This window comes from Lonchura striata, chromosome Z (assembly GCF_046129695.1).
Source record: "Lonchura striata isolate bLonStr1 chromosome Z, bLonStr1.mat, whole genome shotgun sequence".
NCBI classification, from domain to species: Eukaryota; Metazoa; Chordata; class Aves; order Passeriformes; family Estrildidae; genus Lonchura; species Lonchura striata.
The window spans coordinates 78,489,409-78,513,620 of NC_134642.1; the positions used below are offsets into that span (position 1 = coordinate 78,489,409).

Consider the following 24,212-nt stretch of genomic DNA (forward strand, 5'->3'; position numbering starts at 1 on the left):
ATTACTCTTTCCTACTTCAGCTCATGAAAACTGTGCTGTTTAGATTTGCAGCCCCCAAACTTCTGAATCATGCAAACATTTGTCAGCCAGTTGCTGCTGAAAAGACAAAGCAAAGTAGCAGCTTCAGATTCAAATGCAAATGTTTCTGTGGACAAAAATCTTGTTCAAAAGTTGAAGGTCCTTTTTCAGTCAAAAGCCTTGAACTTCCTCAAAGCAAGCATGAAAGAAATGGCTATAGAACCAGTTATAGATAAAATACCTGCTTTCTGCAAAGCTATCTGGAGGATCTGTATGTCCCATCAGACTAATTTTGGGGCTAGAGAAAGAGGAAGGGGAGGAAGATTGCTCAGTCTGCTGCTCTCAGGGGAATCCTGCAACAGAGAGGTTGCTATATTAACCACTTCAATGTTTTGTGCCAATCTAGTTATCTGTTCTTCTTAAAACCTTTATTATTCATGGATGCAAAAATCTGATCATTAAAGCAGTATAAATATTCATGCCATGTGAATTTCATTTAGCTACTTGGCAAAACTTCTCTAGAGTACAAGAATTTGGAGAAATCTGGCTAATGAGACCAGAGAATAGGAAATATACATGAGTTTTTCCTTTTCTTTTCACCTGTAAATAAACCTAGAATAACTAATGAAATAAACAACCACAAAAGGGGCAAGAATTCACCAGGAAGGATGATATGCACACTTGCTTTGGCTTCTGTGCCAGGGGGAAGGCAAGGTCTTTTGTAATGCAATTATGTGCAAGAACCAGGATATTGTAAAACTAAAGCAGAAAGCGTGATAAGCATCGCTGCATGGGTTTATCGGGTCTTTGACTCACATTTAAAGTCTAACCATTAACATTGTGCATGGTCCACACTCTTGTTCAATCCTTTCTTAAGGGAAAACTGCCACTCTTCTCCCTGCAGCTGTGTAAAATCAAAATGTAGCTGTACTCCACCCTGTGAAAGTCACTATACCTACACTCTTCACATGCTCCAGCTTCAAGATCTTTTTGATGGCAGAGATAAAACAAAAATTTCCTCCCAAAACAAATTCTAAAGCCTACCATTAAAACATCTGCTACACAGAGTACTCAGCAGCTGGGGAAGACCTCTCACAAGGGCCTGGTTCATCAAAATCCTGAGCTGTCAGCCCTAAGTGCAGCAGCTCCAGGAAAAGCCTTGCAGAGTGCAAGACTCCCAAGTTATTCCTGTTTTAGAATAGCACAGTGAGGTGTGTATTTTTAAATGCTAGTGAGTTTTCAAAACTGAGCAACGTAGGTCTGAGTCAATGGGAAATCTTTCCTTGATTTCTGCAAGCACAGACGCAATCACAATCAAACTTACCAGGTTTTCTATTTCATGTTTTTACAAAATTTCCACAAACAAGCAAGTCTACTCACAGGCAGTTTACACCAGTAACCACTTCTGGGCTTAAAGACTGCTGTATACTTCCCACTGCTGCTCAACCATCTGTGACTGAATGTGCTCTTTCCTCCCCACCCCTTCTCCACCCTCATTGTAGTGAACAGAGGAATTGGGATACACGCAGGGCTATATAATGTACAGCATGCCAAGTTTCCACTGAAGCATTCACACCCAGCCAAGGGCTTGATTCTTCTGACCCTCCTCAGACACTGATAGTTGCTGCTGGACCACAGCTTGTCATCTGCAATATGTAACACTCCACTTATTCCCAATACCCAAGTGTAAATGGGTTGAGGCTTCAGTGTCTCATCAGGGTTGCTACGTTAGGCCTCAAGATGCTTTCCTTCTGCTGTGCTCAGCTTCTAAACTTATTGTTTTGTTCAGCTATAGATAAAGCGAGGAGATAAAAAAACAGAGCCTCAAAAACTTCTTGGACTAGTGGTCAGTGATTAGTCAAGCAAAAAGTTGAAACACCCTGATTTCAGAGTACATGAGCACAATTGGTTCTTAGCAGAACAAGGATCAGAGGGATACTTGCACCTTCTGTATCCTTTTCATTTACTTGACCTTTCCTTTTACAAATACTATCCAGACAAAAACTTCAGTATTCTCAACAGCATTTTGACTGTGGATAGATAAATATATTTAAATGCTAAAATTAGTACTGGAAAGTACATACTGGTAAGTGGGCAAGTCCCACAAAATAGCACTCAGGGAGAGCAGGCTTTGAACATAGAACTGAGAGATTGTGTCCAAGAACTGTGACACTTGAGATTGTACATGCAGCCAGAGGTAACCTCCATCCTTCAGCTGCATTACAAGGTGTAGAGGAATCTAGAAATCACTCTATACTCTTGATCTCAAATGCATTGCATGCATTCACAATGTGCTAGGAAAATAAAAAATTCTTCTTTTTTCTCTCCAAATACATATCTAGCTTACCACCCTGCAATTTCTCATATTTATACTCCTCCTTGTGTAATCAAATGACATGAGAACTTGCTTGAAGAACCATAATAGGAAAAATGAGTGTTTCAAGATGTGCTGGTGGCTGCAAGAGTTATCTTGTGGTTTGAATTTTTCCAAATGAAATATGACTGACAGAATTAGTCAGCTAACAGATTTATCTGGGGGGAGGAAAGCAACAGAAAACCTACTTAGCACAAAAATATTTGTAGTATCTCTTATTTTTGAATTTTTCTTAAAGTTTACTTTTTCCTCGAACAAAGACTTTGCTTTAAAAGCTTCTCTGTGGTCTAATGGTAAATTTCAACAAAAATTCAAATTGGTGATATTTCAGGTTGTTTGATTAGCAGAAGTAAATCAAATGTGCTGAAAGCAAACACAAGTAACCATATATAGGAGCTGTCTGCACTGCAGCATTTACAGTGAAGACTCAGTCTTGATTTGGGTTCTTTATGCATACACATGCCATATAAAGCTGATTCAGGCTTTCAACTAAACTTTCCAGTAAAGGCAAATGCTAACAAAAATAAGAGTTTTAAGGAAGGAGGTACTTTTGATTTCTGTTCTGTTAAAGCCTGTAAAAAATTTAACCATCCCAGCTGATTACCACATCTCTAACCTGTATAAATCAAAGCTTTGTTCTAAATGAATAAAAACACTTTGGCACAGAACCATATTATAGCAGTATGATGCATGCCTGAATATTCCTAAGAATGCCCTCAGAGGAACTCTGTGAGAAGAAATATTCTGCAGAAGGAAAGATGAGGGAGTACAAAGGCCCATTGTGCACACTAATGCAGAAAAATGAAATCAAATACCATTCTCAGCAAAAGCAGAGTGTCTTCTGAGCAAAGGCTATTAAGTGTGCAGGATATTTTCTGGACATGGGTATTATGTTAAAACATACTGAACATATGTCACTTATAACCCTCTCCTGGTTGTAACATCACAGCTCCAGAGAAAAAAAATGGTGCATCAATACTTTGTATCAAATACACAGACACCAATCTGTCACTTCTCATTTTAAAAGAAGGTTAGTCTAAGTTATAATTATTATTTGCTACCCTGTCCACTAATTAAATATAATAAAAAGCTTTCTGTGAGCCGAATGCTAGCACAGTGCAATTACAGCAGTTTTGAATGCACAGTGCATGTACTACAGGTTTTGGTATGTGCTCCCCACCTTTTATGACTTAAATTCTCAGGTTCAATCTATCATATGAGTAGTGAGCAGACACTGCCAAAGACAACTATTTCAGACCTAAACACAAGTCAACACCAATGTAGTCCTGTACTTTTTGAGAGCCACTACTGTATCAGCCTCTGGGGGCAGGGTGGAAGGAAGGAGGAGAAAGCCATCCAGTTCCTCAAGCTTCCACTTTTCTACCCCTTCCCTTCAGGAGGAAACCTTGGTTCCATAATAAGGTCACCTAATGCATTCATTCTCCCATTCATTAGACTTGGCTGCTCTGAACCTTTTTGATAAAGAAAGGTATGGTGAATATTTCAAAGCCAGTTCCAACCTCATCTCTTTGCCAGGCTGAGAGACATTCTGGGAAGAGGGGGACCTGCCCTATTTGCACAACTCTGGGGCTAGGTCTACTCTTCAAGAATTAAGAGTTGCACCTTACAACCACTTGTTATCCAGGGGAGGAAGATCACTTGCATGGCCCAGAACAGGGCAAAGTGATGATGCAATGCACCAGCTGATACAGCTCCTTACCCTCTTAAGTATTTGGAAGAGCTTTAAACACATTAAAAAGGGTGAAGAGGAGAGATCTGCCATGGCATTGGTAGTTACAGCTGCAGGTACTCAGTTGTTGTGCCTGTAATGTGAATTTTTCATCCAGTCCCATTCATACTCCTCTCATTGCCTGTCCTGTCCCTGGAAACACTCAATGGATGGGGCTCTGCAGAACCTGATCTAGTGGAAGATATCCCTAGATATCTTGGCATTGGACTAGAAGACCTTTGAAGGTCCCTTCCAACCCCAACCATTCTATCTCTCTGGGTAAGGTAGGTAAAAACAGACCACAAAATGAAAATGCAGTAAATTAAACAAAATATAGTCTAAAAGAACCAATTAAAATGATGAAAATCTTTAATTTTATTTAAGTATAATTGTACGGACACGTGTATATACAAATACAGATCTCATGGGGCAGGGCATTTGGGTGGGGTTTTTTTAAACATTTTCTTTTAAGTTTATATAATGTAAGCATTTCAAAAACAGCACTCAATGAATAAGTGCAAAGAAACTGCAAAGCAGGGCAGTACAAGCACAGGACCACACTGAGCTGGACTTTCATACCCAGATGCATACACAATGAGTGTCTTCAATGGGGTGTCAAGAGTAAGCATGGTAAGCGGATTTTGCAGACTCATGGGTAACCTCCAACATGCCAGCATCTATTAAACTGTACAGACAATGGCAGCAAGCCTATTGTAGGGAGATTTGTCTCACATCTGAGAAGCTCGAGGGCGAATGCATGGGAAAAACTCAGTGATGCCAGACCAGAAACAGATCTGCCCATTCACAGCTCCAAATTAAAAAAGGACGAGGGTGGGAGAGGAGGCAGGGCAGGAAGAGGGAAGAGAAATGTGGAGGGTTGTACATTAAAACTGGTGATCACAAAATCCAAGTGTAATGAAAAGACGGGAAGAGTTAATACTCTAAACCTCTGAAAGTGACTGAACCATTGCACCCATAAGGCAATAGATTAAGTTCAGTTTTGAGGGCTAGGGGTGGGAATCAACAGGTACAAATACAACCATTTTCCTTCCATAATTCTAGAAGAAAGGAAACAATCTACTCAACTACTCTCTGTACTTCCCAAATTTGTTTCTAGTTCTTTTGGAACCAAGTACATATATATATCGCACATGACACTGGCAAGATCTCTTCTGGAAAAAACTATTCATGGGAACAAATCCAGAAAGAAAACAGGAGGAAAAAAACAAACAAACAAACAAACAAAATATCAGAAAAGCTGTTATATCCCCAAAGCCTTTTTAGAAAAAAACATGATACAAAAGAACAAAACTAACACAGAAACCACAGGGCTCCAACATAAGACCTTTAAACACCGAGGACAAAACATTGATCATCGAAAGTCATGTTGTTCCAGGTCTTGACATTGTGAAGTCTTGCAACAGATGAACGATTTTCGAAGATGAATCCTGTATGCTGCAGTGTCATGGCCACTTGTCTCTCAGTTCTCAGCCATGATCACACTTGATGCTTCAAAGCTCTGTCTTGTAATCAACACGTGATTTTAATATCCTGAAAGTCTATTGTTCTCACTTACAAAAGACATAAGAATCAAATTAATACTTTATTATCAAACACTATATACAACAGAGGTTGCTAATAATACAGAATTTAAAGAACATAGCTTTAAGTTTTACTTATCTTTCCTTCGCCACCCAGGTAAGTACAGTACAAAACAATATTCTAAACTGACACGAAATGTTACCTTGTCTATTGAAGGATACACAGTATCCACTAAACTGACTGATCCCTATTTTGCCTGCTTCAGGTTGCAATGCCCTTGGCAGACAGGAGTGCAGGTCATGGGTGTAAGTAACCCACTAAGGCTAGGGAGAATCAGTACCTCAGACTTGAGCAGGGGTAGATGAAGGGTAAGGGAGCAACAAACTCCTTAATTTTCAGCAACATCTGCATTTAAAGCATCCAGAGGTTTGCAACACAACACAAAACCCACCAACATTTATGTACTTGGTATGACTGGGATTGCCTAATGCCATCAAGCATGAAACTGGCAGGGCCTGGAATGCTGCTCCCAGCCATGCTGGGCAGCCCAGGGATCATCACTTGTGTTGTCCCCCACGTACACAGCAAGGCTCTGGGTGAGTGGGTGAGTTTCACCAGGTGTAACGCCAGTGACAATGCTTTACTCTGGGCAAATGGACGTCTTCAACATCATTCAAAGAAAAAGGATGACAAATGTCACCATTTCTACATCAAATTTGTACTACTTGTATGACTGCCTGGAATTATTGTAAATCATTTTAACATTGTTACACATCATGCAATATTATCTGTACTCTGGTTAATAATCCATTTGATACAGTGCATTCTGATTAAGCTCACCTCATCCAAAGGTTTTTAATTTCTACCTACAGAAAGTATTAGTGTGTGTATCAAGTATATACACCTTAAAGAGAGCAAAGTACCATACAGCCTGTAATGAGATGATGACTTCCCTCACCGTTTGTGTATCTTTGTTCCATGCATTTCACACTAGAGCGAACTTCCTGCATGTCTCCTGTAAGTATAGGTCCTGTATTCATGAACATATATGATATCAGGCAAGCCCAGGTCATAGCTCAGCATGCATGAAACCTCCCTTTACATATCAATTTTATTTTCCCCTCTCCTGCCTCAACTTCTAGAAGGTTCTTCTTAATTTAAAAATATAAAGTCTATGAAATTATGTCCACTAATGGCATCACTCAATTTTATTACGGCAGAATTTTTCTTCGTAACTAATACAGAAAAATCTTGTTTTGCTTGAATAATCTCCATGCTTTGTTTCACCTTTAACTTAATTACCATATTTTTTGTCAGAAAAGCTCTGCTTCAGTCTGGGTCTGAAATTTCACTGATTATGCTTAGCAGTCTGAATTTCATGGCAGCCTAGCCAAAAAATACCCCAAGGCTTGCACATCCTGGCAAATTACTTTTTCAAGTTTTGTTAGCCAAGGCTCAGATTCCTTAAACAGGGTCACTCCTAGTTCCATCAAACAAGACAGTCCCATTTCCTAATTGCATCAAGGGTTTCCGCTTCTCTCACATTTAAATAGGACAAGCATATATACTCACTCTCAGCATAAAGTATATCTAAATAATGTATTTTCTATTCTAGTGGATTTTTAAAAAAATATTTTGTTAAGTCTTTGGGAGCCCATCTAGTTTATCTCCAGCTGATAAACACGTTTCCTCTATTCTTCAAACTATGCTGGAAGGGGAAAAGATAAAAAAATCAACATTGAATTAATATTCCACACTTATTTTCTTTTCCCCCACCAAACAATGCTATTAGACTGCCCTGGCTTCTTCTACATGTGATTTATTCCCATGATTGAGGAACTTACAGGAGAGACAAATCAAGAGAACACTGGAGATCCTGTGTCCCAAACATGTTTCTTCTGGCCACCAATGTCCTCTTTTGGCATGTATTAATACCCAGAGCAGCATCCAAGGCTATTAGCTACTAAGTCAGCGCTGGGGAAGGTCACTTTATTCTCAAAAGTGCCTCTGCATTTCAAGAAAAAAATTTTAGCACCACGGTGATTTGTTTTAAAATAAAATAAGCCGGTGTGCATTATCCCCTTAAAACGAAATAACAGAGGCACTCACACCCCCAGTGAAGTTTCCTAAATCTGACCTTGCCTGCTGTGTGCTAACTTCTTCCTCTCACCAAATAAAGCATTTTTACTTGTGAGCAAAAATTTTACTGTCAAAGATGTTTCAAGAGTCCCATAAGAAACATTGTCTTCCCCTTTCAGAAGCCTGTTCAGTTAGAAACTTCTGGAGGAAATGGCGTTATGTCTATTTCTTAATATCTCCCCTCCAGTCCTGACATGATGACACAATGCCTTGCATGACCATCTTACAGTGCTGAATGAGAAGGCATAAATATTGTACCACAGAGACAGACTCTCCCAGGTTTTCACTCACTTTCCTTACCCCTCACTGACCACATCTGCCACTACACTTTCTTGTCCACATACGGATGACACAGTGAGCTAACAGAGGTGATTTCTTAAAGGAGAATGCAGAAGAAAATAAGAATCACTAGTGTCACTATTATAGTTTGGCATTTTCATTTGGAGTCCTTTTATTTATATGGAGGGGTTAAGAAAGTCACAGGGTAGGTAGGGGTGGGTGCTGAAGCTAGTTATCCCCTTCAAATTTTTGCTGAGTTCAGGCTAAAAGGGAGAAGAAAAAGGAAAAATAACAATTTGACATCTGCAAAAACAATAAAGTCCCTTTCCTGGGATGAGCAGTTAGGTGGATCTTTGATGTTCCAAGACCCTGGTATTTTCTGTGACAGGTTGTCGGAGCATACTGTGCTATAATATCAAAAGCATTGCCAGGAGGAACAATAGAGTTGCCAAAAGCTGGCTGGGTATCCTTGGTGTCTGTGCCGCGTTCTCACCACGGGATGGCTCGGCTGACTCATGTACGGTATCATCTGTTCAAACAGAAAGCATACATTCCAATGAGATTTTGCATCCTTAATAAACTCTCACTGAGCTGACAACTCTAAGTAGATTTCAGTGCCTTTATGAAATAGGGCAATGAACCTTGTGCTGTCATTGACTTTCACAAGCGTGTAATACCTCATTATGTAACCAACTTGGGGCCAAGTCCTGCATTTCTTACTGGCAAAACTCCCTCCCACTGAAGACCAGAGGAACAGAAGGTAAGTCAGACTTTAGCAGATTAGAGAATGAAAGGTTCCTCTTCAGTAAAACACTGTGGTTCCATCTTAGGATCTACCTAATCTATTTAGGATTAGATAGCAACATCAGTTGGGAGGCAGCTAAATAAAAACACCTGGTTTTCAAAACAGGCCCAGAATTAATTTTGCAGTTAGTTCCCTTATTTGGTTTTGATTTTGGCTCCTGAATTTGAAATTACAGCCTGTAAGTCCAAACATAGACCCCCCCCTTCCATGCACAAAATTTCCACTGAAGTATGTTGCATCTAGGGGTGAACAGGAGATGTAAATCATTCCTTCTTTCTTCAAATAAAATTTTAAAGACTAAAACATGACAGTCACTAATTTTATAGAATATATACTCCAGCTGGAAGAATCTCACTACCTTTCATGGTACACAAAATAGAGATTTACATATATGCTACTAGAACTAATGAAGAAAGAATCAGATGAGTTAGGAAAACATGCTTATGCATTAGTGGCAGAAGAAAACAAGGTAGCAAATATCCTCCATATCAAAAGCTATCTAATTTAGCTATTCAAAAAGCAATCAATCTGGGGTTTGCCATAAAAAAATCAGCTCTTGCTTTCCATTACTAAATAAAAAGAAAAAGCCAAAACCTTTTAGGAAGCATGAAGTGGCCTCAAAATGTATTTGTAAGTTTATTTTAGAGCGAAAGTTTCCAGCATAGTATCTCACCTACTTAATGAAATAAGCTCCCTAATTTGTAAGAGATGTCAATGTGCCTGTGATGTATCTGTCTCAGCTCTCATCTCAAAAAATTGCACCGCCAGATTACATTGGGTGAGACCTGAGCAGTGCCACTAAGGGAAGCAGGAGTCAGGATACTGGGATCACCATCCTGCTTTGTCATGGAGCCTTTCATGTTACTTGGCTTTAGCCACAGGCGAGCTTTCATACCCTTGACACCTAGCACAAAATCAGGAGAGCACTTAGCATAATTTAGGTTAATAGGCTCTTCAGCCGCAGCTCAGTTACACAGCAAGGTGCACAGTAAACCAAATTAGCAATTTATCACATGTACTTTCTCCAGCACTAATTGATGCTGTAATCACATAAGGCTACTCAAGGCAAAAGTATGAAAAGCAAGCATTGATTAGCTGTAAATATGTTCATGTTTATGAGAAAGAGACATATCTTCTTGGTAGTGCCAAGCAATAGCATAAGAGGCAAAGGACAGAAACTGATGCACAGAAAGTTACACCTGAAGAGGAGGAACTTCTTCACTGTGTGGGTGACTATTCATTGGAACAGAGCGTCCAAAGAGGGTATGGAGTCTTCCTCACTGGAGATAGTCAAAAGCCATCTGGACACAACCATTAGTACCATGCTCTAGGGGACCTGCTTGTGTACAGAGGTTGGATTAGATGACCTCCAGTGGCCCCTTCCAACCTTACCCATCATTTGATTCTGTGGCATGAGTTGGGAAGTCTGGCTAAAATGGCTTAAGTTGAAGTTCTGCACCATGTATGGCAAGGAGACCCTCCCAGGCATACTGGGGCCAAATGAGGCCCTAGTCTTTTCCTCCAGAATTATTCCAAAGGAATCTAAAAATATCAGTGAATGCTGGCTTCTGAAAATGCTACTTTCACTAATCATCAATACCAAAAGCTCTTTTACATTTCACTTCTGGGTTATATCTTGTACTATGGTGACACTGCAATGGCAATAGAGTACTTCAGAAAAGTTTGCTTCTCAATTAAAACATATTTAAGAAACAACAGGGAAAATATCCCTGTGTTGCCAATTCTACCTCCTTTCATATATTTAAAGTTAGCTGTCCCCAGTTTAGAAACATTTACTCACTGCTGATGAACTAAAACTACAGCGGAGAATTATGTCTATTACCTCCTACCTCTAGAATCGCAAATAAGTCTGAATTTGCAACACTGAATGTCAACAATTTTGGCCTAATTACATCAGTGAGTCAGCACGAAACCACAATAGTGTATAACAGTAATAAATCCTCATTCTCACTGACTATCAGATACTGCCACAACTGGAACACTGGCTACTGCTGAAAAACTCCATGAAAAAGTACTAAGATAAGATTACCTCTCTTAAATGAAAAATACAGAGACATTCTATGATGCCACTTTTATAAAGCCATTCTTCACAGAAGAATTAATTTCCATGTAACATTAAGGGATTCCTTTTGAGAAATCATCTGGGATTTCTCTCAATGCTGTTGCAAGGTTTCTGCACTCATATATTAGAACACGATTTATCTGCAGTTATGAAAATCACTTTACAAATATGATTTTTCTTGGAGGTGCAGAGTCATAACTGCACAGCCTTTAAGGCTTGGGGAAAAGGGTTTGCTTCATTTGAAGCATTGAAGACAAATGAAGAAGAGAAAAAGATTCCTGAATAAAATCCAGAAGGTCACTACTAAACACTGGGAGTACCAGCAATAGAGAAAAAATTATTTTGACAGCCATGAATTTTTCAGATCACACAGCCTTACATCATATGCTTCAGGTATAACTTTCAGATATGCACAGCTGCAATTTTTCTTTAAGGACATTTTTATTATTAAGGAGAAAGAGAGGGGGAGGAATAGGAATAGAGCCAATTACTTCCACCACTTGTGAAATTGCAATCACTGTAGATTCCTACACATTTCTGAACAAAACTAGTGAAATTACAAGGGTTCAAAAATCACATAAATGGTGATTTTTACAAGAAAGACAATAGTGAGTAATCTGCTGAACATGACACTCCTGCCTTCTGATTCTTCTGTCTACTGTGGAAGAAGACTGTGGCAGGCTAGGGGAGAGCACAGAAGCAGAAGATGCTCATCAGATATGTAAATTAGTACACAGAACACATGCAACAAGATCCACCAAGGCAGCAGCAACCCTAACAGGCCAACAACAGAGAAATGTGACAGCAGTTGGCATATCTCAGAGTGACTGATTATCTAATGGTGACTGGCCCAATTAATAATACAAATATTCATCGATATCATGAGTGGGAATTTTGTGGTACCAAACCCTCTCATTAAAGCTATTATTTCCCCCTGGTAACACAAACAGTATTTAATCTCAGACTGCAGGATGCTCTTTGTTTGATTTTGCTTGCCTGGTTTGCCTGCTGCTTTCTAATGATGTGCTTTTGTGACGATGTTAGCTAGTTATAGCCAATCAGTAGGAAGTGAGAAGCGACGCTGAAACAAAAATTTATCAAGTTTACTAAAGTCAGGCATGTGTTACTCAGATGATCTCTTTTGCAAGCTGTATCAGGCACATTAATTAGACCATGTTCACTAAGTCACAAAATGTAAAGAAGTGCACTGAGTTTCATATTAATAGGTAGAGACATTGAGAGAACATTCTAGTGTCTTTTGTAGAAGAATGCTGCTAATAAATGTATAAATATAGCCAATGTAAGTGCACTATCCTTGCATTTAGATTTACTTAGAGAACATCTTTGATTCACAAACTTCAAATTTTTAGGGAATATCTGAAAATTAGTTTAAAGAAATATAATACATTCTATTGTTTATCTATAGGTAAATTATTTAAATCAGCTAAATTTTAAAAGCCTTATGATACTTCATTGAAGGATCTGCATATAAAAAACAGAAAAAAAATTAACATGTTGTTTTACATGAAAAGAGAAAGTTGCTTCATATTCAAACAACATAAGAGAAAAAAATCTCAGTAATCTTTTCTTTAGGGTATGTACTAAATGATATATGTGTATTATTTGCTGATATGATTTGTGTATTTTCATAAAATAATGTTTATTTTCATTGCTGAGGCTTTAATACAACATGTAAGTAGGATGTATGTGCATATAAAATGAATATATGTACCACTACTGCAAATACCTTTTCTACATACCCACCTAATTTTTACTCCTTTTGAGTCATTTGGGTTACTCATACCCGTAGAATTATTTACACTTCTATCTGTCACAAACTTCAGCCACACAAACAATACACATGCACTTTCCACATGGAGACACGTTAGCTTGATTGATGGTGGAGGCTAATGTAACTTTGCCCTGGGCAGATGAAGAACATCCTTATTCCTAAGACAATATTTTTCAAGAAAAGCCACCTGTCTACATATATGCTAAATGATACTTTGCCTAACAAAGTACATCTACAACGTGATATAATTTCAAAGGACTAGTTTCTTTTTAAACTAAATCTCAGTTAGTTGCATACCTGCATCATGTACTGGCATTCAAGAAGCAGTGGTCCTGTTTTTCTGCAAGTCTTTTGAAACCACCTAACAAATGAAGTGTGCCCATTGACTTTATTTCTAAAACTTTGCGTCCAATTAGTAAATAGAGTGTGTTTAAAATATACTGAGTTTTTGGATTGGATGGGCCAGTGGCTCCAGGGTACTGGTGGAAATTTCACACTGGCACACACCAAATTTCACTAAATCATGTCATCCAAAAAAAAAAAAAAAAAAACCAAAACAAAACCAAAAAACAAATAAAGCAACATTTTTACTTCCCTGCATTAAACAATGATACAGGAAGTATATCACAAACTATATTAGCACTACTAGGAATGTGCAAAAGGAGGGCAATTGTACCATGCAAATCATGCAGAGAGAAGAGGAAAAAAAAGTACTGAGGCACCAGAGGGATACACACATTTGTTAAAAGAGATTCTCTAAGCATACTAACCTGCTGGTTCTAATGAATTTTCTACTTTGTCGTTAACATCGAAAACACGATCATGAACACCTATAGTTTTCATACAGCTGTCTATAACAAAAATAGAGATAACAGCCAAATATGTTAGTCAAACACCCTTACACTCCCCACTCTCCTTTTTTCCTCTCTTTTTTTCTCTCCATTTACTATACATACTTAGGTATATTCATATTTTAAAGTCTGTGGCGCTTGTCCACATGCCATTATAAGTCTTCCATTTGTACAAAGTTCAAGAAACAACAAGTTAGCAACTGCCAAGTAATTCAAACAAAGCTTTATGAAAAAGATAAATACAATGAAAATCATAACACAAACATTGCTGTATGTACAGAACAGACATGAGATTTAACTGTAAAAAAAAAAAATTTGTTGTTTCCTAGACCACACAGTAAAGCAGGTGCTAGAAAACCACCTTCAAAATTTTAATCTGAAGAACTTACTTGCTGGTCGCACAAACACCTTAAGCTTTAGACAGGATCTCCTTCCATTATCTGGGATTGCAGAAGCTGTAAAATGAAGAAAAAGGAAAAATAAGTGGAAGAGTAAGAGAGTGAAAATCCAAAATATCTTTTTTGCTGAAATAAAATAGTCTTTCTCTTTCCTTCATCTGAAGGACAGGACATACTTCAATCCCTAAACATAAGGACTTCAAGTGAACAAAGTAGCTTGATTATCCAAAATCATATAATAACTTCAGATTTTATTCAAATTAATTTCTTTATTATTTTACATGGAAGAAGTGAAGCACATGCTACCTTCAATATTTCATTACCTCCTTTCACCTTTCTGCACCTTCTTCTTCAACAGTGGTTTAATATGGCTTTTGCTACAATGCATGTGTCCACAATGAAAAAATACTTCAGAATATAGAATACTCAGAGAAAAGCTAACCTTGAAATTTTAGGCCATACACTTCTACAACCCAGAAAGGGATGAAAAAAACAAAATTACACTAAAGATGACAGTGGTAAAAGTGGAACTATCTATATACTTCAGCAAAGTAGAAACATCATTAAATTTTACAGCAAACAGTCTCCATATACATCAGTCTTTATTGAGAAAATACTTATCTCACTTCAGTCAAAACATGATCCCTCATGTTATACAGCTAACAAACCGAAATCAGTTTATTCCTTTATGCCCTTCCTCATAATTTCCCATACAAAGTATTTAAATTTTAAGAATACTTACTGAATTAGGAAAAAAAAAAAGTGGAAATATGTCTATCCCTAATGCAAAAGGTCACCCACAAAGGTCTAGTGGCAGCGCCTACTTGTTTCACAGAAAAAGGTGCTGTTATGATAACTTCCTTTCTATAACCATTCTTGCCTCAAAATACAACATAATTGGGAAATATGCCTGCCTCTCACTACCAAGGTATCCCTTGGGCACTGTCTGCCAATATTTACACATGAGTAAATTTCCTCAATATCTGCAATTCTGATATTGTACACTGGCCCACAATTCAACATGCACAACCAAGCAACCTGACTTGAGCATGAAGATATTCACTTGTGAAAGATCATTCACATTTTTTTTCTTGAAAACTCCTCAAGAGCTTATTGCTAAAAATATTACCTGTAGCGCTGCAGAGGACCTTTTCTTTCATTGCATTCCAAATCTATGTTATTAGGGCAGAATGAGTTTGCATTAAATGGCCACTATTGGAATAGATGATTGTCCAGACAAGGTGTTAGTTTACTCTGTTTACCCTTATTTCATCCATCCTTGTGTGTGACAAGCAACTAAAACAATTTATACGTAAACATATAAACTCTTTGTCTGCATGTTAAGCTTGCACCTAAACAGCTCTTCAACTAATTTGAAATAAATTTCTTAAGTCATCGATGATGTGCTTGCAGGACAGGCATCCATTTATTCCTAGAACTTACCAAGAACTTGCAAATTCAGTGCAAACACAAAAAAGGAGCAAAGTAAATAATCTGATACAGATCATATTGTGATTCTACATCTTGAAACTTCTCAAAAAAATTTTCCCCTCTTTTAGTCAAAATGCAAAAGCATGTAGAAATGATGCACTCCCCCAACAATGACAAGCAGTTAAGAGCTAACAGCTGCTTCTATAGCATCTTACCAAGTCAGAAAATTTCCTTCCATTGAGTTTGCAGAAACTGGTGTGTTATTTGGGGCACAGTATTGCACTCTGTGGCTATTTTCAGGAAATTATGTCATTTTGGTGGCCCTTACTGAATATATGCAACTGGCTAATTACTTTGTTAAGACTAAACAGGTAGTTGTAGATTTCTCAAAAATAAGACTCCTATAGTCATTATCTAATTCCTAGGATAGAGGTGAAATTCACATTTCTCATATAAGACAAAACTGAATGCCTACAGTAAATTTATCACTGCCAGATTGTTTCTGCCCTGAAATTATTTCAGAAGTACATTATTGCACATATTTATTTAAAGGTAAGGTTTTGTTTTGATGCTTACCTGCTCTTGCTTATGTCCATAAAATAAGCATGTTTTGCTTATTTAAGCTGCTGTTTATTAGAATACTCTGTTAGTCAGTGACTAACTAGAATACCTGACTAGCTAGAATAGCTAGAAGCTAATAGTATCCCATCTGGAAATAAAATCTATTATTTCTGGAAAAACAGAAAATTAACACTTAGTACATTGAAGCTTATATGTTCACATAATATTTACACACACATTGGAGCAAATAGCATCTAGTAATTTGCCATATTCTTGGGAAGAAAAATATTAAAATCCATTCACCATTGAAATCTTTTCCACCAGTGTTTACACTCCGTTGCAATTGTAGAGTATATAATGAAGAACTGTCCTATTGCAACCACAGAAGTTGCACTTAAGGCATCATTGCAGAAACTGGCACAGTCTTAGAGAGAAATTTGAAATTGTGCTTTTCTTCTTTCCAGAGAAATTATGTATTTTCAATGTTTGCTGTAAACTCAGAAAGATTCCTCTTTAATTAGTGTTTTACACCTTCAGAAGGAACAATAATGACTACCAAAAAAAAATCAAGTATCAGTTTTCAGCACTTCCATCTTCCTTAACAACCAAGACCAAAGTGATGAAGGGATACATCACTTCTTTGGCCTTCCTAAGAAATTAAGTGCTGGTTGCCAAGATGCATGACTGCAATTAATTTTTTTTTCTTCCTTTCTTTTACTTCCACCCTCCCTCCTCTTCCTTTCTCTCTTTCATCTTAAAAGAAAAAAAAATACACCAATGTTAGATTTTGTTGTAAGACCAGATGTATCACCCATAGGAAAGAGTCAGGAAAGGAGAAAGAGAAATGTGCCTTGTCAGGTATCTGTAAAAGCTGCTTCGCAGATTGCTGCTGCTGCTACAGTCCACTGAAATTAGCTACAGTATGAGAAAAGTTGTCCTTTCTAGGTAGTACAACAAGAAATTTCTTTCTCCTTCCTGAACAAAATCAGGTTGGACCCTAAGGTTTTGCTGCAAGGATTTTCTATTTGCCCATTTAAAAGGTGATATTAGCTATAAAATACAGGCCAGTTCTGAGAGCAAAGAGCCTCTGATACTAGTGGAACCTGTCCAAAGTAACAGTTTCCATTTCAAAAACCAGAATTCCCATTAGAAAGAAAAAAAAAAGCAATTGATTTCTTGCTGCAAAACAAAAAAGAAACCTTTGAATAAACTCCCTTATAAGGAGCAAAATATGTAGTATCCACTTATTTTTTCATTAATGATATTAGACCAGAAAAGATCTAACTGATTTAATTTGTGTCAGGAAGAATCACAATTGAAAATAGAAGAGGAACTCTGAAGTATTGCTAGTTCCTATAGGTTACTACAATTCCTACGATACTTCCCACCTCCCCTGCCCCTACCTCACCTTTACCAGCAACTTCATGAAAATCTCCTGGGTCCCTCTTTAAATAAAATGTTTTAGACCTCATGTTAACACAAAGACTTAAAGTGAGAAGAAAGTGAACACTAAAATCCCTCTGAAATCTCAAGATACATGAAAACATCTCAATGATTACAAAAATAACTGGTTTGATCTCTTCATTTTTTTTTAAAATAGGGGAATTCCACAATTGAGAAGAAATGTAAGTCATGAGCTCTGTATTCTTCAGATGAGAATTCCATCTACATTAGCTGAACTAGGAAAAAAAATGTACGATGAACTGCTGTATACAGGACTAAATCCAAGCTGGATCTGAAAACAGCCTATAATGACAAATTATATGGGAAAACTTGTCTCAGAACTGCTTCTGGTTACCAATTTTATACCCTGTAAGGAAAGGAAAGAGAGTGATGAAAATTATTCTCTCCTCATCTACAGCCAAACCATAAATATTTCTGTATTCACTAGCTATATTTAAATATAAAAAAAAATTATACAATTCCCTCATCTCTATCCTAAGTAGTTCTCAGCTAGAAAACACATGGTATATTATTAATAAAGATATAAATAACAGGTTAGGCCCTTCCTCAGCCTAGTAACAATTAGCAGAGTTATTCAATGACTGCAGAAAGCTGCAGATAGAGAACAAAAAAGTAGCATATACAGAAAACTGTTATACAGTTCAATTTACTATGATAAATCCCCAAAACTCATTAAAGGAGTCATCAAGATATAAACCAAATATCATACAAAATAATCTAACTAAAAAGTAAATGTAAAAAATAAATAAATTAAATTTTCAAAAGTAACTTAATTATCAGGATCTGCTATTGATGTGACAAAAGCAGTAATTATTTTCTTTCCTAAGAGAGGCAACAGTTTCACTGACAAATACTTGAGGCTGTTTCTAACCTAAAAGCAAGTTATCAGGTTGCCACATTTAAAGTGTCTCAACCATCCTATTTATTGGTATTCACATGTAATCAGTTGTTACCTCTGCTTGCCTCCTCACTCATTCTTGACTTTCTAATTACAGGATTGCATTTTCCCCTAAAATGCAAGTCCAGATACAGAGAAAAAAAGGAATCACAAATGCAGTTCAAATCCTCCTTTAGCACTGCAAAGACATTTAACATTCATGGCACAAGCCACTGTGGGCCTCATTAGGAAGCGAACCTGGTTCAGCTGGAAATAGCACTCCATTTATCTAAGGCACTTCAACAGCACCTTTGTTTAGAATGTGGGGACATTGGTAAAGAACATCCTTTCCTTACACAGAAACACAACACCCTCACCATGCCTCTGCAGATACTCTGCAGATGGCAATTCTCTCACTATTTTGTATTTCAATTTCTATCACCAGTTCACTTGGAGCATTCTCTGAAGGGATTATAAAGCACTCTTTGTGAAACACAAGAGACAAGGCAATGTTTTCATTGCATTTTTGAAAAATGTGATCAATGTTTTCTTCTGTCTGCTAGGAAATCCAGCAAACAGGGTCTCCTTGTAGGCAAAAACTTAGAAATCATGCCAGGATCTCACCTCAGTCCATTGCAGATGTACTAGTACTAGCACCCTCTGTTACACAAACTCTGGCTCTAATAAGTACATCCCAACTATGGCCACTGAGCAGAAGTATTGTTTCAGACTGGGAAGAAAATAGAGCATCAATTCTGAACTTTCCAGCACAATAAATAGAGATGCCATATGCATACAACTTGAGTATATACCTAACACTTGCTGCCCAGTCAAAGGGTTGCATATATAACTTCTGTAAGCACCTGGAGAAACACCACAAGGAGAGAACATGCAGCAACCTAGTACACAGGATTCTGGATGCTGGGGATCAGGAACGCATGTTTAGGCAGTCCTTGCACTCCCTTTGACCTGTAATTTTTCTTCAGGAAAAAATACTTATAGCTGTGATTTGCTTCTAGCCCTTTTAGGCACAGTAGGTCATTGTCATTAGTCAAATCCATTACCCAGGTAACCTCCAAATCATAACTCCACCAACCTGAGGTACTTAAACATCCAATATCCTGAGTCAACTACAGAGCTTTAGAAAGTTTTAAGAAGATTCATCTGCTTCTTTTCTTTGTACAGCAATGTGTGAAAGCATTAAAAATGCAGTTTTCCATTATGTTTGCCACTGGCAATATTTCTCAATTTGTGCAAGTCAGAAGAAAAATAATAGCCTATTAGTTGTTAGAAGAGTTCAGCTTTTCCCCTGTAGGTTTTCACATGATTTACCATACAACATAAATGTATGCAAATTAGCCAGGTAAATGCACAACTAGTTATTAATATTCTTCTCACAGTTTAGATTGAAAAAAAGTTATGAATTTGCATAAATGGCATGACAGAAAAATCCAGCTAGAATTAAATCAACCAATAAAGCATTTCTCCATGTGCATTCATGAAGTAAGGTCCATATCTAAGAACAATATAGGATTTTTCAAAATTATTTACCAAAAATAAATTACTTGAAAATATTTATAGATAATTTTCTCCTCTACATATTAAAACAAACAAAAAATTAAAATAGATAAATACTGGTCCTAGAAAAATCACTTCTTTTGCCAATACTTGAATTTAAATTAGAAGTCTTTGCATGCCTTCTCTTTCATTCCAACCCATCAGCAAAAGATTTGTTCTGGCAGCACACACATGACTGCATTCTGAGAAAATTAAAATATTGAATGATTATGACTAACTCATTCTTCAGACCTAATAATTAAGCATAATTCCTCAATAAATCATGACTCAACTTTCTGGTAGCTTTGTTCTAGCCAATTCTATAATCTTTCTATTTAGTAATAACCAAGATGAGAACACAAAAAATTACTGAGCAACTTAAAGATTCAGAAATCTCAAGCCAACAGATAGACAATCTAAACTGAAAAACCCCTTGACCCAGGGCTGCTCACAACACTCATAAACTTCTAAAAAATAATTATTAGAAATGGAAACAAAACAAATAAATATGTGAACAAACAAACATGAAAGGTGACAGCTAATACTGCTCATGGCTTAATACAAGCAAAAGTAGTGTGGATACTAGCACATCCAATTGCATATTTTAAACCCTACACTATTAATAGGACACCTACTACAGGGGCATATTTTGCACTACTCTTGCATGCTCAATTACATCTGCATTTAATTTTTGCACTGATCTCTGTATGTGTATAGGTACATGCCTACACATAAACAAAGACTTATACTCTGCACTTCATTCAAAATATAAATGACAAAGTGCACAGCATGGACAAAAAGACTTTATAAAAGGCATGTCCACAACAAACAGATTGTGAAATACTGTGTTTATTTCCTAATGTCTTATACATAATTTGGACTGGCACTGCACTGTGTGAACACACTGCATTATTATGGCCTATCTCACAAGTGACTATATTTCTCAGACCTACTAAAAATAACCTAGTAAATGGAAATGAGTTGCCAGACAAATGCTATTTTAGTGAGAGTTCTTGGAAGAAAGCAATACAGAGTCACTGTTTCTGCACTTAATGCTGAATTAACTGTCCCATTGCAACTGCTTGGCCAAGAAGAATATAATTTTTCTTGCATTTTCTAATCCACTGCAGCTTATATATCTGGATGAAGGCTGTAGAGACAGAAAATATGTTTTGCATCAAAGTCATACAAAAAAAATTCAGCCATGTGTGTTAGGAGACATAAACCATGGACTTCAAATTTTATTAAGCCACTAGTTTAGTATTTCCTCTTAGCATGGTCTAACCCTATGTCTCTCTCAGGAAGATCCCCTTTCTCCTCTAAGGGGAAATTCAGTGACAAGCTTTGTCCATTGCTGTCCTGGCTGGTGTACTGGAGTCAGACTTTTTTAGTGTAGATCATCAAAGCACAACTCTTCAGTGCTGGACACCACCAGAGGTGAATAGCAGCTAAGGGCTTATATGAGGCAACACTCTAAATCCAGTCCAAAGGCTTTTTGCAGTCATACTTTTATCATCTGTGCTTCCAAGTCCCTGAGTCCACATGAGTTCAGCAATACATCAGTGCAGGGCAGCCTGTACCCTTTGCACCTTGAAGAGTCTGACAAAATAGATGTTTCAGATGCTGGAAAATCCAACTGTTCCTCTCAACTGAGCCTTGAACCAGTAAGAAAACAAAGCTCAAAGTTCTTTGCAAAGACTTGTTTCTTTTAATAAAAGGAAGAACATTTATGTTTAGAGTGAAGCTGTCAACTAACTGCAACTAACTTGAGCTTCTCACAGAAACAGTTTTGCTACTGTTGTGTTTCTTCTCATTAAAAAACAAATAAAGCTCTGCTGGAAATAAAATAAAATCTTATATATATATCTTACTTTGAATGGACTTTTAGTTAAATGTAAGTTCCTGTGAAATATAAGGATGTAGGAATGTAAAATAGACCATAAAGTTACTTCCACATTAAATATTTGCAGGCGCTTCTCACATATAAGATTCCTCTTTCACAAATTCAAACTGTATTGCATACCTTAAAATAAGTGCTAACATTTCTGCACTAGCCCAATATAAATGACTGATGTCATATTTTCTGTTGCAACAAACCAACACTTATTAACTAGAATGAAATAAAACCCTCAGATCTCATTACTGATTTCAGTGGCATTAACAAAACCAAATACTGTTATTGTACTACATTAAGACTGTATTAGAGCAAATTGCTAATAAAACAAGTTAATATTATCAAATAAAGCACTTAGAGAAAAATATATCCTCTTAGTTTCCATAAGCTCTTTTGTACTTTGATTTTCCCTTGGTATCACTAGAAATAAAGTGGTTTTCTTCAAGCAGGCTATCCAGTTTGCTAATTTCCATCTCTAAGAATGAGACATAAGTAAATCCTTTGAAGAGACATTTTAGTCTTGTTAGTAAAGTAAAGATCTTTGTGATCTTTAAAGCAACATGTTCACCCACATGGAATTTGTGAGTATTATATCATGTTACTAAACTCATATACTTTACTGGACTTCATATTATCCATTACTAGCTTTACCACTGCCGACACTATAATTAAAGAAGAAGGCATGATTCTATTCTAGTCCATCTTCATGGGCTTGCCACTATCTTCAAAATATTTAGAAAAAGTTCTATCTTTACAAGCTATACTTGTAAATTCTGTCTGTTTACAAAAACAAATAAGTAATTTTACATACATTTTTCTAGGGTTGTGAACATGTACATGAAATGTTAGTTTTGCTGTTTACTTATGCAAGGTAATTAAGTATGTTTATGTCTTGTGGAGGAGAGAGAAGGTGGATACAAAAAGATCTTCAAGAAGTTTCAGGGGAAATTAGCAAAAAAGCACAAAATGGGAGTTTTAGGGAGGTTCTAAATTTAAATTAAAAAAGGTGAGAATAATGCAATTTTGAATGTTTGTGTGCACGTGCAACCACAAGAGTTTTCAAACATGCTGCTTACAGATAATACCTTTGCTCAAAAGATTTCAGAAGTTTAATCTCTTGAAAAGTTGTAATAGCACCTTGGCACCACCTTTACACAGATAAACCCAGAATTTTGCAGGATGGAAACCAAGTATGTATTAGGAAAGCTAAACTCTGGAAAACACATCAGAGTCATTGTAATTGAAGCTCTTATTATGACATGTTAGAATCCTCAGGGCAGAGATCTTTTACTTCATTATAGCTAGTACAGTCCTAGGCCACAACTGAGTACAGACAACAGATGCCAGCAATGTAGTAACAATAGCACACCTTTATCACATGAATTCCCAGTTTGTTCAGGTCCTGCAGAAGGCATGGCTATTGAATCATTCCATCATACAAGCCAGAGATTTATATCCAGCCCTTAGAATGGAAATAACCCTCCAATTTGTGACCTTTACCATGAAAAATTCAGGAACACATTAAGCTGAAGTTCTCTCTTCAGTCAAAATTTGTCCAGTGTATGAGGCAATAGCACTTTTATTTAAACTTCTACTGTCTTTTATTTATCTATCCTGAGTTCAGTGCCACAGGTTTTACTCATGTTTTGAAATTCATATTTAAAATAGCCAACCTATGTGAGAATAACCATAGGCTCATCAAGGAGAACTTGTCATGAATTTGACATGTCCCATCTATGCCAGAAAAAGACTATAGTCTCTTGTAACAGTGACTGTGGGAAAGTCTAAGACACCCGTGGGAGAGCTAACCTTTCATTATTTTCTACCACAAATTATTTCCTTCTGAGTCTTGCTTTTTATTTTTTAAGAATAATGTTAAGAATATACCACAGGATGTTTAATCCTATTCCCAGGGATCATTCCCAGATGAACTCAAAATTAGATATATATGTGTATACTTTTCCATAACTGGGACTTAAAAGCCCTGGTGGTTTGGAAATTATTTGAAAAGCAATGACTACTGCATCAGACTTGAAACACATGGGTACCTCTTGAGCTTTTGTCCTCCTGAATGCTCTAATAACTGTTCTCAGAAGTGAAGAGAGAACTCTACCTCTCTACTAGAAAAGGGTTTGTTTCACACTAACAACCCGACTAAGCAGATTGGGATAATCTTATCTCTATTTTCTATCTGCTACTTCCTGATTTAAGCAAACATCACTGCACAGAAAACTTATTTCTCTACTATTTACATGTTAACCAATTAAAGAACCAGTATACCTATGCTGTAAGCAGTTTCTAATGGTGTTTTTATGTAAGACCATACATATGGGAAACAATATAGGACAACACAAAACAACTTACTGGAAAACCTTGCTGACACTTACTAACATCAAAAGAGATGGACAAAAATTCTGC

General features: G+C 36.9%; 1 protein-coding gene across 2 annotated transcripts in view; it reads right to left on the bottom strand.

Annotated features, from left to right (window-relative positions):
* Positions 1-4,481: 4,481 nt before the first annotated feature.
* EFNA5 (ephrin A5) overlaps positions 4,482-24,212 on the bottom strand; it is a 166,750-nt gene continuing 147,019 nt past the window's right edge. For both annotated transcript variants that reach the window (XM_021524771.3, XM_021524772.3), the window contains 3 exons: positions 14,002-14,067; positions 13,532-13,612; positions 4,482-8,610 (listed from right to left, as the gene is read on the bottom strand). In XM_021524771.3, the coding sequence (XP_021380446.1) occupies positions 8,489-8,610; positions 13,532-13,612; positions 14,002-14,067 (269 nt within the window). In that variant the 3' untranslated portion in view covers positions 4,482-8,488. The remainder of the gene's footprint in view (positions 8,611-13,531; positions 13,613-14,001; positions 14,068-24,212) is intronic.